Consider the following 18,680-nt stretch of genomic DNA (forward strand, 5'->3'; position numbering starts at 1 on the left):
TGTTGAACATGGATTTGTGTCTCATGCTGGCCATATGCTGGTCAACAGGCATTTATGGTCCCTTAATCTGTTATTGGATTGGGATGCTCCAATTTTTTTCAGTCAAGCTCTTTCTATTTTGATATGATGTTCTTCATACATGTATAATAATGACCACTGGGCAGCTTGTTTGAACATTATGCTGTTCAAGTTTTATCTATAAGTGTGGCAATGTTCTTCCAACTCCTTTAGGTCTGTAGAGTTTTTTGTCTTTGATATTTTTTCATTTTTTTTCTTTGTTCATTTCAACATAACTAGAATATCTGTCTATCATGTCTATGAGAAACTTGCATGCTGTAGTTAAAATTTCTTTCTTTTATGAATAAAATTAACTTTTGCTCATTTTGCTCTTAAAAGATTTTCATAAGCCTAGTTGTCTACCTATGTTGAAACAAACCATAATACTATACTATAAAACATCAGCTTGTTATGGTTGATCTTTGTGTTTTCTAAAGTGGTATTTGACAATTTACCCTTCTGATATGAAAACCCTAAGAATTCTACTAAATTCGTTGCTCCAAAAGAATATTCATATTACTAGGGATTCGAATCTCGAATCGTACCGCCCGATACGGGTGTTAGATACCAGTCTGCTAGCTGACTGGCATGCGGATCACCTGTTACCCGACAATATCAGCTGGCGAACAAGACAAGGAGCATGACGGCGAGGAAGACGAGGTTGTGGCACTCATTGGACGGAGAAGGCATAAAGAAGAAGAGAGCTAGACATGGTGAGACACGAAGAAGCGCTCCGTCGAGCGGAACGCTATAGGGGGCGGGTCCTCGCTACGTCGGGTGAAACGCGGTAGGGAGCAAAGGGATCATGGCCGCTGTGGTCGAGGAGGTCACGGTCAACGGTGAAGGGATCCTGGCGCAGGTTGGACTGCTACTTCCCCTTCTCGCTCTTGCCGTCATCTTGGTCTTCTTCCTCACAATCGCTGAGGGTGGCAGTGGCGGGGGAGCGGGAGCGGGAGATGAGCTTGCCTTGGGCTGGATTCTTGCCGGATCCGGCTGTCACGGGAGCATTGCGGAGTGTCTTGCCGAGGATGAGTTCGAGCTGGGGACGGAGGCGACTCATCACATCCTCGCCCGCTCCACCAACACCCCCTTTCGGTCTCTCGAGATGAAAAGGGTGTGATGGTTTCTTCTTCTTTTAAGAAGAAACCATCCTTGCCCACATGCGAGATGATTTCTTCTTAAAAGAAAGGTGTACCTCTCAATACACCCTAGCGTATCGCTCGATATGCTGTACCATACTGTACCAAACAAAGCTCGGTACACCGGTATGGTATGAAATTAAAAACCTTGCATATTACAATTGTTAATCTCCAGTTTTTAGTTGCAAATGTTTAATTTTTCCACCTTGATGTTGTCCAGACATCAGCATATGCTATGCAATAGTTAAGAATAATTTGTAATATGCATAACATTAGTGTTGGAATTCTTTCTTTTTGCAGATGATGTTATATGGTGCAATATTTGGTTGTTTATCACCAATTCTTTCACTTGCAGCATTTTTAAGTTATAAGTTTCCATTTGTGTATCCGAAAGATGAGGTATATTGCTAAACTATATATGGTAATATGTTGTTTTTAACTTCTGGATTCATATTTATAACTTATCTTGAAGTTTAATACTTTATGATGCAGAAACAAAATGTAGAGAGAGCAAAATCAGCATTATTAGGTAATAGCCTGAATAATGAATCTGCTTACGAGGAAAGTTATAAACAATCAGATCACCTCTTGATGGTTGTTGCCTATAACAAGTGGGCCAGAATTTTGCATCAGGTTTTTAGTTTTTTTTTTCTTTTATGTTCCAATTAATTCCATTTTCCTATGCTGAATTCTCTTTAATCATATTGCTATTAGCAATCATGATTTTTTTGGTTTGCCTCGACCGTGATATTGGTGTTGAATGACATATGTTACATTTCAATGACAAGTTGTTTACAATACTTGCTAAAGGTTCACATCATTGCAGGATGGCACAAGATCTGCTCAACAATTTTGTCGTTCTTTTTTCTTGAACAGTTCAGTAATGTACACGATAAGGTTAGAACTTGTTGAGGAATTTACTACATTGACAATGCTCCAGACTCTTTCTGCACTGTTGTTTGACTTACTCTACTTTTGGCCTTCTATGGTGACGGAGACAGAAGTTCTGTTTTATGGTTCTTCACATCTTCTGGCTACATCTCGACTCTTCTCATCTTTATGATAATTGTCTTGGTTTATGTCTTCATATAGGAGAATATCATATAATAATAGCTATTCAGTTAGGCATACTTTTCTTATTTATTCAAGTAGCATGAGTGAACTGGATTATGTTATGTATGTTATACTATCAGAATTCACTTGTCAGGGACATGCGTGTACAATTTGGAGGTCTGTTAGCAGACATTGGACTTGTTGATCTGCCAAAGCATCTCCTGGTAATATTCTGGTAACATATTTCGGACTATGCTAAAGCTTATTATTCTATCAAACGACATCTTTTTTCATCAGGAAAGGTCATGTTTTGTCAATATTACTGTTTGCTTTCATTTACATGATATGAAGATCAAAATAGCGTAGTCTCTTTTGGACAACAACGTGGGAATTTGACACTCTCTTTTTTTAATCTTAAGGTTGATATTTTAAAATAGAAGATGTCTAGTCATAAGCAGTGACTCTGTGAATCTTTGTTTTACACACCAGTGGGGCTCTTAGTGAAATTAAATTGGAGAACCAATTAGTGAGACAGGAAAATTTGGCAGAAAACGAGCCTTTCTTGCTAAGCAAGAAGGGGTTATTGGAGAGGAGAAATGAGTCTCAGTGACTGATCAATTGATCTCATATGCATCATTTTTGTGTGTCTGCATGCATATGAGATACAGATTGATAATTAGGTAGACCACTTGGCCAGCCCCCATTTCTTTTGCTCGTCTTCAGTCCATCACGACTTCTAAATGCTTTTCTCATCATGGAAACAGAAATATAACATCACTATGCATATGATTCATTCGAGAGTAAACAAATGCTACCTATCTAAAATTCATTGAGGGTTGTTCTTTCTGAAGTTACATGATTAAAAGTATTTCTCATAATATATAAAAGCTGAAGTGATTAGGATATTGAACTTGCCTAAATGTTCAACTTCACTTGTAGATGTGGATTTTTTTTTTATGCCAATTCAAACCATGGTTCCTTATTGTCTGAGGTTGGCATGTGCTATGACAAGGGCCTCCATGAATATGCTGGTTATATATCATCTCGAGTAGCATATAGAGTAAACAAGACATTTTGCATAGTGCCGAACACCAATAACCTATCAAGCCAGTGAACCCCAGCTAGCATGGACCATAATCATTTTGGTGAAGTGCAACTGAAAAGGTTGACTTTTGGTTTAGAAATAGGCAAACTATGTCATTTACATATACTTCAGATTTTCTAACATAGAAAAATATTTCTTGATTGACCATTGTGCTTTGCATCTTTACTAAGTTAACATAGCAGGGGTGTGGGCTTTATAATTATGCATTAAGCAACAGTGCTTCAGCTTTTCTGATTTCTGTTAGCACCTTTTATGATTGACTAAAAGTTTCATTTTGTTTGTGGCTTTATCTTTTTGTTAATGTACTCGTGAAAACCATTAATCAGATAGATAAGAAGGGTATATGTTCATCCATCATCACATCTTGTACCTCTCTCTTGTTTTTATTTTTTTTTATTATGTGGATTTCGAACTGTGCATATAGGCCAAACTGGTCATGCTGATCTTAACCTTAATATTTCTTGACTGAGCTTCATGCAAATAATCCATTAACGTGTCTGGGGCTTACTACTGTTTAATCAAGTTACATGACTTTGACTCAGATCATTGGTTTACTACATCTATATGACATTTAATATTGCATCAAATTCTTTAGATTTTCTTTTTGAATTTGCTAAGGGGCCTCTTGTTTCAGTAGAGTTATGAAAGAAGGAAAGACAAACTTGACAGTTGGTTTTCTGACATGTCTCAACCATTCAACCTGAATGCAAATCATCCATCAATCATTAAGGTGAATATCTTTTTGTTCCCTGGTACATGTGAACATGGTTATTACAGAATTTTTCTTCTTTTGCCAATTTTATGCAGTTTATTTGTCAACTGGTGTTTGAAGTTCTCAGTATGTTTTGTCCTTTTCAGTTGTGTAAACAGTTTGTTATGTTATCCAGTGGTGTATACGATGCAGACCTTGATGTCCAAAGTTCTTCTTCTAGATAGGCGATATATTCATCTTTCTCACTACTATGTTTTTAAGATGCAAGTATTGTTATGTTATAGCATCGGAAGTCCTCAGTTCCACAAGTTTATTGATTCTGCAATAATCCTTGGTATATTACACTGTCATCTTATAGATCTTTTCTGCTGGTAACTTGGACTTGTTTGTAATAATGTAGTTAAGAAAATATGATACTTTTAGATTCTGAAGTTTTAAAACCAGAACTTATCAGAATGTGAAAATCATATTGCCAAATCATTTTCTCTCCTGTTTCTTTTTTTTATGCAAACTCATTGCTATTATATTTTTATTAATTTGTTAATTTTCACTTCTGTGTAAGATAATATCGCATGGTTCTGTTCCAGTAATAATATGTGCAGGTCTTTATCATAGTGCCTAATTTTTCCCCTTTTTTTATTAAGGCAAATTAATTCCTATTAGTTTTTTATTGGACTATTGATTTTTACTTATCTGGAAGAGAAAGATATCTCATGGTTCTGTTGCAGTCAATAATATGTGCAGGTCTATATCCAAATGTTGCTGCAACCACAGAAGGTATTGTTAATTCAGCTTTAGCAGGGACTACATTACTAGCCAGTGGCCTTCCTCTGAAGGATCAAACAGTATTATATGATGGAAAGAGAGAAGTTCACATACATCCTTCTTCTGTGAACCACAACGTGAAACATTTTAGATATCCATTTCTTGTCTTCCTTGAAAAGGTGCACTTGAATCTGTTTCTTATGAAGTTTCTCTTTTTCTATGTTAGTCATCATGTTAATGTTGGTTTCGGTGCCCCTACATGACGATGGGATTTCTTGATCAAAGATTTTTGTTAGTTAATTGTTTCTTGATTGTGTTCAACACTAATAAAATGATCTATCATGCAGTATTAATGATAATTCAGAACTTTCTAGAGCTTATTGGTTTTCCAGATCTCAAAGCAAGGCCATTATGCCTTTCTTACCTGATTAAATAATGAGAGCACTATGTATTCAATTTAATCAATTTAACAGTCTTCTCTTAAATTTGTCCTGAGATTGCTGCCTCATCCAATATGCCCGAAATTTGGTAGCTTGGTCTTTTACAAACTTATAGTAATTACTTTGCTCATGCTGCATGGTATATTAGCATTTTTCTGTCTAATTTCTTGCATAGCTAAGAAGTGCCCCAAGTTCCAAGGTCGTCCTTTCTTCAAGGCCAAGGTTGTAGAGGTTGATTGCATGCACTACTTTGTGGCTGTTAAAAATGTGTATACTCCTAGGCCGATCGAACAGATTCTATGATTCAATTTTCAATATGTATACCTCTAAGCTGACAGAAGAGCTTCCGTGATTCAATTTTTAACTTACATGTTAAAAACATGTAGATCTATATCTGTGATGAATTCCTTGTTGCATGCCTATCCTGACATGAAGAGTGTTGAGTTTCACGATCCTTTGGCGAAGCAAATCAGCCTTTACTGATAACTGTTTTTCTCCAATCTATCCATTTTAGAAGGTTTTGGGTGGGTAGGTCTTTATTAGATGCTTTTAAATATTTTTGGTTGGAGATTTAATAATCTAGATATAAGGAGTTAAGGACACTATCTAGATGATCCATTCCTAAACATAGTGTGATCAGTTTTTTATGTTATTACATAATTTGATTGTTTGCTGATGGTAACATGAGAATAACTTACACCACCTGTTGAAGTTTTAGCTTGAAAGAAACTAAGAAAAAGATACATCTTGGATCACAAGTAATGTTTTGCAGGAAATCTCTTATTAGTATACTATCTGTATGCCTTATGTTCTTTGTCATTGTGATGTTGCCATTAAGATTGCAAGTTGGGTCTGGTCTTGTGTGTTTTAATTGTTAACAAATGGGATTTTATATAAGTTATATCAGTTGGAGACAATAGAGATACTCGGTATATATTTTACAGACTAGTTTTTATATAGGAGATGCAGTTAATTGGAAATAGTGATAGTTTCAGCACTAATTTCGCTATTCTTTTATAGGTTGAGACCAGCAAGGTTTTTCTACGTGACAGTAGCATCATCTCTCCATACTCTCTTTTTTTATTTGGGGGCTCCATGTCTATCCAGCATCAGGTAAACTTCACATATTGCAGTTAACTTTGTGCATGTTCATTGCTGCTTGTGTAGTTTACATTAGTTGTTATTGTTGTTTCTCTCACCATACTAGCTTTTGACACACAAGTGTACTGTATCGTTGATGATCTTCTTCATCAATGCATCCAACAGTAATGTTGATAGGACAGATCTCCTATCAGGGTGCAACTCTTCTTTGAAGAAACATAATGCCTCCAAGAGAATAAAGAGGGAAGAAGAGATCATAATGTAAGCTTAATTGCAAATAAACAGAATATCAATCTACTACACTTCTTGAAGTTACAATCTCACTTGTCTACATGTCATTCCACCACTAAAATGGCCTTGTAGATCTCAAGATATGAATCCTAATAGCTAAACAACTTATCTAGCCGTAATCATACCAAGACTCTTAGTCAGCAAGTAGACTAGAGTTGCAAAACACCTTCTAGAATATCAAAGAAGTGCATGAGGAAGCTTGGGTCAATCCCCTAATTTCCTGTATCGACTAGGGTTGGGTTCGGAGTCTTTTTTCTGTGCTTGCTTTAAATAGGAATCAATGTTTGCAAGATCAGCATCTAGTTAGAAATTGGTTATGATGAAAATCATATTTTCTTGGGCTTACACTAATCTTGGGATCAGAAGGATCAATTAAATTAGATTGACATGAATGGGATCCACTGAGAAAATACTTTAAAATAAAAAAATAATATTATCAAAAGAACAAAAATATTATATTATATCATTTTAATAAATACCTATTATTATATGTTATACGAAAAATGCAAAACTTTGCAGTTTTGAAGATGGTGGTTGGTCCTATGATCCAATGTTTCACTGATCATAATGCACGTGTTGTTTGGAGCAAGGTAGGCAATACCGAATGATACCGCCCGGTACGGGCGGTACGTACTGGTCCGACGGCATACCAGTACGCGGACCGCCCGCTACCGGACGGAATGAAAAATAATATATATATATATATATATATATATATATATATATATATATATATATGTATGTATGTATGTATATATATGTATGTATGTATGTATATATATGTATGTATGTATGTATACATATGTATGTATGTATGTATACATATGTATGTATGTATATATATGTATGTATGTATGTATATATAAATATATATGTATGTATGTATATATAAATATATATTTATATTTATATATAAATATTTTAGAAAAAGGCAACGTCGCCTTTTTCGGATTATATATATATATATATATATATATATATATATATATATATTCATATATTTAAATAAACGAGGCGACGTCGCCCCGCGTGGGGAAGGAAAAGGCGACGTCGCCGAGTTATATATATATATATATATATATATACCGAGCGGTATACCGTTTGGTATACAGTTTCGTACCGTACCGAGCGAACGTTGAAACTCCGGTATGGTACGAAATTGCAGACCTTGGTTTGGAGCAATTCAAATGCAAATAAAAAACTTTATCTAATAACACATGGGATTTGGGAAATTTTGAATCTAATGGCATCTTCGTTCTCTGTAAAGCATTCATATTTTCTCAAAAGTTCTCTATCCTCTTTGTTATCTTTACCTCTCTGTCTTATATATGGTGGACCATGGTTTAGAAATTGAGGCAGATTCGTATGTACCACTGTGTACCACCTGGTATTTACCAGTCCACCCTAAAGCAACATGTAGACCAAGCTGAACCACCTGGTCTGGTGGAATATTAGGGCTTTCGTCCACTATGGGTTTTTTTTATCATTACAGGGATTGAACCGGGTAATAAGGTCACTGCTCAATTTTGGATCCCAAGAGACCCACTAATCTCTTAACTTTTTTCCTTGTTTCATTTCAATGCTGGTTAATCTCTTTATGCAACAATAAGTATGATGCATTTGCTTTGCTACTGCAGGCAGGGTTGATCACTATAGATGGCTGGTTAAAATTGACTGCTCCTGCACAGACGGCTGTTCTGTTTAAGGAACTACGCTTAACACTTCATGCTGTTTTGAAGGAACTTATCAGAAAACCAGAGGTATATGAGACTTTCCAACTTCTCAGTTATGACATCTTATTTATTCCCTGCTGAAGTCACAAAATGCACCATCAGAAGCAATTTTTTTTATCCTTCTTAGGTCTTTGCCGAACATTTTTTTTCTATATTGTGATGTTCATGCTTGTTTGGTTTAGTAGAAACTTTGCAATGTGCATATTACTAAAATAAGTTAATCTCGTTAATCATTGAAAAACAGAATTTACCAATTACCTGGAAATATTGCTGTTATATTCCATGATTTTCCATTTTTTTCTCATTCAAGATATATTAATCTTGCACCACAAGATACTGGTTATTCTTGCTTGGTTTCCACCATTCTTTTGCTATATATACTGAATGAACCATAATTTAATACACACATTGCTCAGATAATCCTCTCTCAATTTGTCACTTAAGATAGCAAACATAAAGCATTTCTGTTCTGATCTATGAATCGAGAACAGTTCTCATATTGACTGAAATTATAATGCCTACTCTTTGCTTATGCTATTGACTACTTGTTATCAAATTTCATGATTGTACAATTTTTTGATTGGTAATTGATTTCTATTGTTTTCTTGAATTTCACATTTATGGCCTAACACACTTGATAAAACTTATTTCCAGACAGCTACATTCTCAAAAAATGAAGTGGTGAAATCAATTGTTCAGTTGTTGCTGGAGGAAGATAAAGACCAAACGTCTTTAAAATGAGGCATGTATGTTGAGTCCCCTTTATATGCACTGCCAATCATGGTGTATGAATGAATTTGCATATCAATTTTTCTAAGAGTAAAATTTTGCAAGGGCAATTATGTTATAGACTTTTATTTGAGCATCCATATTCCTGCCATAATTAATGCTTTAGGCAGTCAGAAACCAAATTATATTGCATTCTGTTATATGTCTTTGATATTTGGAACAAGTTGATGACTGCATCAGGTTGTGACAGCTTTTATTCATTGGTCTTGACCTCGGTTAACCCACCATAAGTTGAACTGTAGTGTTGGATTCTTTTCCCAAAGAATATATATTTGTTGTTGGAAAGCTTGTCATACATGCCATTTTATTGAACCCATCTACATTCTTAAAATGAAAGACTTCAAATTGAAGCATAAAATTAAACAACCAAGACGGAAGGCTAGAATGACATGCTAATTTGTTGAGAGTGAGGGCACCAGGGGTGGATTTATGCCGGTCCATGGCTGGACCGGTATGGGTCCAGTCCATTGTTGGCATATCGTGTGTCAGTAAGTTGGACCATACCGAAACTGTTCAGAGAGGGAGAGGAGGGTTGGAAGAAGGAAGAGAAGAAGGAAGAGGAAGTAGAAGAAGGAAAAGAGGAAGAATTGAAAGAAGCAGAGTAGGAGGAGGAGGGAGATGGAAGAAGAGGATGAGGAAGTAGAAGAAGGAAAAGTGGAAGAAGTGAAAGAAGAAGAGTAGGAAGAGGAGGGAGATGGAAGAAGAGGATGAGGAAGTGAAGACAAGGAAGCGTGCCTGAAACCATGTCAGCGGTGTACGTTGGGTGGCTGAGAGGCAGACGGCCTAACATTCTGCCTGTGGAGAGGGAGAAATGACAAGCCCTAATCGTGACGTCTCACTTCCCTTTAAACAATTTTTTTAATTGACTGGACCGGACTGCCCGAAATCGGGGCACTCCATATCTCATTTCGGGCTCGAACTGGTAAATTTCGGCAAGTATGAGCCAAACTAGAAGAAATGTCCATGACTGGAAGGTGTCATAAACTGAGGTTTTAAAACGCTAACAAAAAACCGAAGGAGATAGAGGGATAATATTGGAGTGATGCCAAAGATGTCCCACTTGAAGGCATCATTAATGCCAAATAAGAGGGAGTGGAGCTGCTTCAAGTTATTCTTGATCTCCTAGCACCTTGTTGTTTTTTGAATGGCTATACTATTGCATGGCACACAATGGAAAGCTCTGCCAAGTGTGGTGGTGAAGGCATAAAACTGGTTGTGCCCTGATGCCAGAAGACTGACGTCTTCAAAGTGTGATTGGTTGGGAATGAAACAATTGGGACACAACTATGGTGGAATCCTGAGAACGTTGATCTCATTGTTGGTGGCAAATTTCTTAATTGGCGACAAGGCCCTCAATTTTGGAGTATTCAAAACTTAAAACATAGTCTTTCTTCGTCTTTTGCCTTGCATAATAAATCACTCTGGTTCTTTCAGTAAAAAAGATAGTCTCAATCATTTGATTGCCTGATGCAATTGCATAACTGATCAACTGGACATTTGACAAGGTTGGGTTCTCAATTTTTCCATTTGGATAGAAGTCTAATTTTGGTACATATTCTGATAACCAAGTGTAGACCCTCAATGCCCTTGAAAAATCTTCAAGTTTTATCTTCTTTAAATTCACCAACTTTTATCAAAAAGACCATCCAAGCATGCCTTTTTTTTTTGTCAGCATAAGAACTTTCACCATTGGATATAATCTGCAACACCGAGCTAGGTAGATGGAGAAATCCAATACTTGCCAGCACAAGGTGCACCATCAATATAAATCCAATACTTGCCAGCACAAGGACACTGGAGAAAATTGTGGTCAGCAGAATCAACAATGATGGCACATGGAGCAAGGTGCACCATCGATCCATCTTTTCTTTTAGATAACCTCTTTGTGGTGAACTTTGGTTTTGAAGGTCAACCACATTAAAGACTTGATCTTGGGATGCAAGTATATCTCCCAATCAATTTAGAGAAACTGCAAAAAGGACCATCAAGTTTTAGAGATTTCTGTAGTTGTTCATCTCTAGAAAAGGAGTCTATCAGATGAAGGACAAATTTCATATTCCATGAATCGATACAAAAGGTAGATCTTGTGTGGAGCCAGGAGTCCAAAAGTGAAGAAAACAGAATAATAGTTTTTATCAGGAAGCAATGTTCTGAATGGGTAGAACCAATAGTCTGTCAAGCATAATTGGAATTCATAAAGGTCTGAAGGAAGGTCAGTTCCACTATCCAAGCTAGGTATCCTTCCAGAGTTTATTCATCTTCTGTTACCATAAAGTTTGAGCTCGATTTAAAGACCCATTTATATATGAGGATGCCATTCTAAATAGGGGAAAAGATTGATTTTCTCAAGTGTGATGCAAAAGGATCTTTACTCCTCACTTCTTTTCTCTTCCTTACTTTCCGTCTCACATGCCCTCTCTCACTCGTTCTCAGTCCCTTTAAATCTCCCCCGAATCTCTCTGAACCTTCTACCACAAGAACAAACAAGAATATCTATAGAGGGCTATATACTCAAGATTAAGATCCAAGTCCAAAACCTGGTTCAATTTCTTTTCAAATTAAGAAAAATCTAAACATAATCTCTAATATAATTTCATGCGACGATGTTAGGGTTCATTCTCTCTTCCAACTTTACTGTAGATCTCTTCCCTTTAGACCTCAAGCCTTGATTTTTGTACATTTCCGCTTGATCAGTTTGAATGTAGGCTAGATCCACTCATATCTAGGCCTCAATCCTTGAAGATCTGGCCTAGATATATGTTTTGATTTAATTTATTGTTTTTTAGATTTAAATCACTTTTATCATTATCAATGTTGATTGTATATGCCAAGAAAAGATGAGAAAGAATCCTAAATTAGGTTTTTTTTGGTGGCCAATTTTTTTGGCTATATATTATTTGTGTATTTTGTTGGTATGCTGTTATTTAACAAATCCATGTTGTTCCAAGCCGGGACCTGTATAGGCCCAATAAATGAAATTGAATTCGTTGCTCTCAACAACAGATAAAATGATATCTTTCACCTACCATGGTGGAGCTATGTTTCCATTAATAAGAGATTATCTAGCCATCACGTCTGATGACTTGCAACAACTTGCAGGTCCTTATGCTCCCAACACTTGAACAATCACCAAGTATTCTTGATAAGATCCTTAGATTCAGAGTTGGTTCTTCTGAAGAACACAAGTTTATTGCTTCCATAGCTTCCAACTGAATGGTATTATAGAATCATCCAAGATATGAAAGTAGATCACCAATCTCTCCGAAATCTTCTGAGAAGGAAACCATGGTAATTTTAACAGCCTAGCAGCCAGCATATGTACTTCAGAGATCTTATTCAACTTGATGTGAATATGATCCTTATCTATAGGGTTCCCTGATCTTAAGCCCTGTTGTATATTTTGTTCATTTGGCACTATTGGGTATGTTTGTTCAGTGGCTTGTAGTAATCCTAATTACTAAAAATGCTTGTTAGATGTACTGGTTTTTTTTTCTGTAATTGTAGAGTTGACTTTCTTTTGCTTTAAGAAGTTGTATATATCGGCAAGTGGCAAAAATATGCAATGTAAAGGATATTTTGGAGTTAAATTTTGATAATTTCATCACAAAGACTGCATTATTCAGCTTCTTTGGTGTTTAATGTGTCCATGCTTGGTATGGTCCAATAGACCTGGGTCATACCTGTGGTGTTGTGTTTCATGTTAATGATTCAATATTTAATAATATTCTAGAATCTAGACATTTAAAGTCATTTTGGAATGGTGTAACTTCTTGGTTTCATGCGGTTGCAAGGGAAGTTAGTTTGCATTTTGTCAGTCAATAGCCAATATTTTCAATTTTGCATTCATGAATAGCAACATGTACAATTGTGGGACAGGTATAGGTTGTCAGGAAGCTTGTTTCTTTTTTTATGGTTCAAGATGCACAGGAAATATAGACCTTACCCTCATAATGAATTTGGTCTCTAACTCGCTGTAGTTGATGCCTTTATTGTAATAATAGTAGTATCTTGGTCTGGAACTTTAGCCATGGACTCGGTCCATGCTAGAAGAAGAAAAGAATTTTGCTCGACTTGTCATCTTTGGCAATCTAGGATTTAATCATCATTGTCCACATTTTCTGTGACCAAATTTCGACTTGTTCTTTTGCCACATCTGGTTATTTGAATGTCCTTAAGAACTACTCATTCCAATGAAATACTTTTGAGGCTTAATACTACTTTCATTGCTTTGTTGCTTGAAGCTCAATATAATCTCCTTGTAAGGGAGATTGGGAGAGTTCATGTTGATTAGCTGTAGTACATCCTACATTGTAATATGGTTTTCATAACTTTATTGAACACTAAGCAACCTATGCAGGTTTCTGAGGGACATTCCTGGTAAAAGTGGGCATGCCAATACTGGCATCGGATGATAAACAAGTGGTGGAACAATGAAACCTGGGCAAGACTCAAGGAACTTGACTCAGGCTACTCATTTCAACGGCTAGAGTTCAGGATCAAACATATTACACAGCTAACAATCTAAAGAAGCTAGCTCCCTTGGCTTTCTTGGCAAGCTTATTATGGAAGACATCCGGATTATATGGTGAACAACTTCGACATGTGGCCTAGTTCAACATTTGCCATAGAACAGGCTCTCTTATTACACATGTAGAACCTGTGCTATTCGATACATTTTCTCCTATTAAGTTGAACCTTGCTGTGCGTCTTTCTCAAGTTCTGAAAACTGCTATAAATTGTTGGTTAGCACAATTTGTGGATTGCTAACCACAACAAATGCTTGAACTACTATTCGAAATATAGATTTTCAGTTGAATTTTCTGGTTCAGCATTCACATGCCTTTTGTGCTATCTTTTCACCCTCCAATGTCAGATAAAAGAGGGTTGCAGTAAAACCATACTGTATCTTGTAGTTACTGGTCCCTGGGGTTTTATGGATTCAGAATCATGTTTTCTCTAGAAAATATAATATGGCAGATTTTATAAAAGAAAAAGATGTTTAATCTTTCAAGATCCATGTTATGATATGAAATCGAATGCAATGTTAGGACATGGAGTGTCTAGCAAATTTTCTATAAGCAGGCAGAATCAAATTTTTAGGCATTTTCCCTTTTAGTCTGTTAATGAATGGATTTGCCAAGTATATATATTCATGGTAGAATTCCTTTGTGCACAATGTATGTTGATATTATTTTAATTGATATGTACATTTGGTATGAGGTTCAAGCATGAAGCATAGAGAAATTATAGGTTGTTGAGTTAGTAGAATTAACATCAAATGTATGAAGTGCATGAGATGGTTAAAATAGATTAAAAGAAATTGTTGAGAGGAGACAGGACACATATGCTTGACAAATTAGAATATAAGAAAGGTTAATTAGTATACATGTGTAATTCTATAGTCAGATCAGCAGCTAGTGGTCTCAATTTCCTCATTCTACTTTGGTCCATTACTTTATTGTGGTTATGAATCTATTGCTACAGCCTTCAATTATCAATGGTATAACCTTCGGTCTTGCAGTTGTAGTAGCCCCGCATCGAAAATTTCATGATCAAGGACACATGTCTCCCAGATGCAACACATGATACAGGGAAGCATCAGGGCCATGTTGGTCTCATGCCTGGCACACATCATCATCATCATCATCATCATCGATCTCATTTCTGCTTCCCACTCCATGACTGGAAGAGCTGTCCCAGCAGAGAGACATCCCTTGATCAAGTCTACCAACATTTATCGTCTTAATTTGATAGGTATAGATAGAATTATAAGAGTCAAAAAAATAGTTAAGATCCTCTCCCATTTGCAGCTGACCAAACCTCCTTTTTGTTGTCAGGTTGGAAAAGGTCGGCAGCCGAGACCGAGAGGGGATCTGCTTCCAGGAAACGGGACAAGACGACAAGCCGTGTCAAACCAAAGTGATGATTCCGCGCTGCTTCGCCACCTCTCTCCCCTTTGTCGACTGTCGCATGGCATCTTTTGAACCGTTCCATTCTTTCCACCCGCAATTCCTCCGACCCACCGTGGAGAAAAAGAAAAGATGGCTGCCAACAGCAGAGAATGAAGCAGCCCACCGTCTCGACCTGGGAATCCGAGACACGATAACTCCGACTCCACGAAAACCAAAAAGGATAATGACATGAGAAGAAGAAGATACCTCTTCCTCCTCCTCCTCCTCCTCCTCTCCTCTGCCGTCAAACGAGACGCACACCCCCACTCCCTTCTTCTCCCTTTCTCATTCGATCACACGCAACAGGTTCCCCATGAAACTCCCTCCCAACTTCTCCTAAAGCTTCACCTTTTTCCCTCGAGATACGATGGAAGAGGAAGGCCAAGGCATCGGAGAGGAGCTCCTCAGCTTGGGCCTCGGCGTCGGCAGCACTCGGCGCTCTAATGCCGCCGTCGGGAAGAGGAAGGCGAAAGACGCGGAGGAGAGGAAGCTGTTGGGTTTGCTCCAGGCCAGAGAAGACATGCTGAGAGTAGACGCCAGGAGAAGCGGGCCGGAGGACAGGAGGGACCAGCGCTTGGTCCACCTGCTTCTCGCTGCCGCCGCCGCCGTCGACGCCGGTCGCGCCAGCGCCGCGATGGACGCCCTGGTCGAGCTGTACCGGCACGCTTCCCTGCACGGCGACCCGATGCAGCGAGTCATGGCCTACTTCGCCGACGGCCTGGCCGCCCGGAACCTGCCGGAAGCCTCCCCGCTCTACCAGTCCGTCATGGCGCCTCCGACTGCCGAAGAGGAATTCGCGGCCTTCACCGACCTCTACCGGGCTTCCCCTTACTTCCAGTTCGCTCATTTCACCGCCAACCAGACCATAATGGAGGCCTTCGAGGCGGAGCAGCAGCACAACGGCGGAAGACTCCACGTGATAGACTTCGACGTGTCCTACGGCTTCCAGTGGCCCTCCCTGATCCAATCCCTCTGCGATAAGGCCACGACGAGCAGCCCGATCTCCCTGCGCTTGACAGGGTTCGGCGGGAGCACCGAGGAGCTGGAGGAAACCGAGACGAGGCTCGTCGGTTTCTGCAAGGGCTGCAGCAATCTGGAGTTCGTGTTCCAAGGGCTTCTGAGAGGCTCGACCGCTAATGATCTCAAGATCGACAAGGACGCCACTCTCGCCGTGAACTTGGTCTTCTACCTGCAGACCCTGAAGACCTCGTCGGAGATGCTTGCGACCTTGATGTCGATCCGCTCGCTGAATCCACGAGCCGTGGTGGTCTTGGTGGAGAAGGAAGACAGCCGAGGCCCTGCAAGCTTCTTGGCGAGGATGGTGGACTCTCTGAACTACTTCGCGGCCATGTTCCACTCGCTGCACGACTGCCTCCCCGCGGAGAGCACGGAGAGGCTGAGCATCGAGAAGAACCATCTGGGGAGAGAGATCAAGGCCGCCATGGGGAAGAGCTCGCACCAGGAGAAGGTGGGGGGTCCTACGTGGAAGGGGAGGATGGAGACCGTTGGGTATCGAGGAATGAAGCTGAGTTCGAGGTCGGTGAGCCAGGCGAAGCTTCTGCTGAAGATTAGGAGCCATTTCTCGAGCATCGAGCATGTCAGCAACAGCGGGTTTGGGATCGCGGAGGGAGACGACGGGACGACGATATCTTTGTGCTGGCAAGACCGGAATCTAATCACCGTCTCTGCATGGCGATGCTCGACGTGACGAAGTCGGCGCGGCAGCCAAAGCTCCTTCGGCCACGCGAGAGTTGGTGTTCTTGATGGCATCCGTACTTTTGTATGCAAATGTCACTGCATTCTTTGGTTGTTTTCTTATGAATCTCGATACATTCACATCCAGCTTTTCTTTCTCATATCAATACACCCATACTAATAAAATTGAAGTCTTAAAAAGATATTCTATTCCATATTATGCGTCAATTTTATATATATATATATATATATATATATATATATATATATATATATATATATATATTAATTATTAGGATCACTTGTTTCAGAAGCTTTGATCTTTACCAATTAAGCAAAAAAAGATTAATCATTATAATGTAATGGAATGAATATATTATTTGTTGGGAGAAAATATCGTTGACGTTCTTATCAGCCTAATCCTAAACCTAAACTAAGATCGAAATTGAAAAAAGCTTTCTGATCTCTCTGACGCTCTAATTAATCCTGAGATCAATTTTTGTGGATCCATGTTCTTAATTTCAGCACTTCTCTTTGAAGATATGTGTTTTATATCTGATATTGGAGAGATAAAATATTCTTATGAAGATTTCATAAGGAATGTGATTTATAATCATCCTAAACTACCTTTTGGATTCCTATCCGCATGGGTAAGCATGTGGTAAGTGGTATGAGTATTTTTCTCCTTACGAATCTTATGTTACGCTTGCATGATAGGCGATGGCTATCTATCATGAGCTAATATCGTCGAAGCATCACTTCACTACAGTAGTAGTGAATGTAAATACTTTGGATAATTCTTAGATGGCTGCTAAATAAAAGACACTAGAAAGAAACAGAGGATAAGAGTCAGCCAAAGGACGTGGATAACTTCATCTCCTCCGAGACGCAAAATATTCCACATACTGATCCTACGCAATGCATGCAGGAAAATACAACGAAAAAGTTGTGCCACCTGACTTCCCCCAACCCCACAGCATGCCGATCCAATTGCCAGATTCTGCCCTATCACATCATCCACTCACACTGCTTCAAAGATGACTTGGGCAATGGCAACGCTGCTGAATAGTTCTTCTTCCAATCCACGCTCTGCACATGATGATAAAAAGCTTTGACTAGTTTCTGTGCTGACATCCATCCAACCCTCATTTACACGCCATCCGTATCCCATCAAGATCTGCTTCGGGGAGCAAAGTATGAACTAAAATAAGATGTCCTCGAAACATGTCGAGTGTTCCTTCCATACGGTACGAAGCAACCGAGGCGTTCTGATCATGACTTTTCCACCCGTTTCATTAAATGCAAGCCACGAATGGGGACGTAATGGGAGCGTCTCCGACGACCACCCCTCCTCGCACGACATGCCTCGATGCATCGCAGTCAATTCAAAGAAGCACAGCACGAGGCAGGAGCAAGTCGGATTCCACCTAACCGAGAAATCTGGATTTGGCATCTTCGCGAGCGCCCGCATCGCCAAGTGCTCGGAGAATCGCCTTGTCTCGCATCGCTCAGCCTGGAGGAGGCTTCTAGGAAAAGACGAAGGGCTGCCATCTTTGAATATGCTTCCCTTGTGTCATCCGGAGAGGGTAGAACAGTTACATTAACATGAGTGATTAGGCTTCTGGTGCAAGTCTCCTTTAGATTTCAAGATAATAATGCAGTCGCACGTCACACTCCCACTGACTCCACCCCACTGAGTTGAGCTTTCATCGGATGTGGAAGACGGTGATAGGGGCATCTTACGAAGATCTCCTACTGCCGGCGAATCTTTAGTTTTCTGTGACACCAACGTGGATTTTTGACCCCGTCAAAGTAGCTGACCTGATGATGATATAATATAATAATATAA

General features: G+C 38.9%; 2 protein-coding genes across 14 annotated transcripts in view; both read left to right on the forward strand.

Moving 5' to 3' along the window:
* The window catches only part of LOC103988090 (DExH-box ATP-dependent RNA helicase DExH7, chloroplastic), a 39,104-nt gene extending 25,091 nt beyond the window's left edge, over nt 1-14,013 (forward strand). For 3 of the 13 annotated variants that reach the window (XM_065187637.1, XM_065187639.1, XM_065187641.1), the window contains 10 exons: nt 1,497-1,595; nt 1,689-1,829; nt 2,023-2,093; nt 2,404-2,473; nt 3,992-4,084; nt 4,795-5,010; nt 6,292-6,384; nt 8,301-8,423; nt 9,051-9,142; nt 13,543-14,013. In XM_065187637.1, coding sequence (XP_065043709.1) covers nt 1,497-1,595; nt 1,689-1,829; nt 2,023-2,093; nt 2,404-2,473; nt 3,992-4,084; nt 4,795-5,010; nt 6,292-6,384; nt 8,301-8,423; nt 9,051-9,137 — 993 coding nt within the window. In that variant the 3' untranslated portion in view covers nt 9,138-9,142; nt 13,543-14,013. Of the gene's footprint in view, nt 1-1,496; nt 1,596-1,688; nt 1,830-2,022; nt 2,485-3,988; nt 4,085-4,794; nt 5,011-6,291; nt 6,385-8,300; nt 8,424-9,050; nt 9,143-10,857; nt 11,031-12,284; nt 12,474-13,542 lie in introns of those variants that run through there. The other 10 variants (XR_010514297.1, XR_010514295.1, XR_010514296.1 and 7 more) reach the window with 10 other exon arrangements.
* A 602-nt stretch (nt 14,014-14,615) lies between these two features.
* LOC103988092 (GRAS family protein RAM1) lies at nt 14,616-17,046 on the forward strand. The gene is made up of 2 exons (XM_065187642.1): nt 14,616-14,939; nt 15,023-17,046. Exon 2 carries the CDS (start codon nt 15,504-15,506, stop codon nt 16,842-16,844), a length of 1,341 nt encoding a protein of 446 aa, XP_065043714.1. The 5' UTR covers nt 14,616-14,939; nt 15,023-15,503; the 3' UTR covers nt 16,845-17,046.
* The last annotated feature ends 1,634 nt before the right edge of the window (nt 17,047-18,680 follow it).

The sequence above is a fragment of the Musa acuminata genome, chromosome BXJ1-6 (genome assembly GCF_036884655.1).
Source record: "Musa acuminata AAA Group cultivar baxijiao chromosome BXJ1-6, Cavendish_Baxijiao_AAA, whole genome shotgun sequence".
Classification (NCBI taxonomy): domain Eukaryota; kingdom Viridiplantae; phylum Streptophyta; class Magnoliopsida; order Zingiberales; family Musaceae; genus Musa; species Musa acuminata.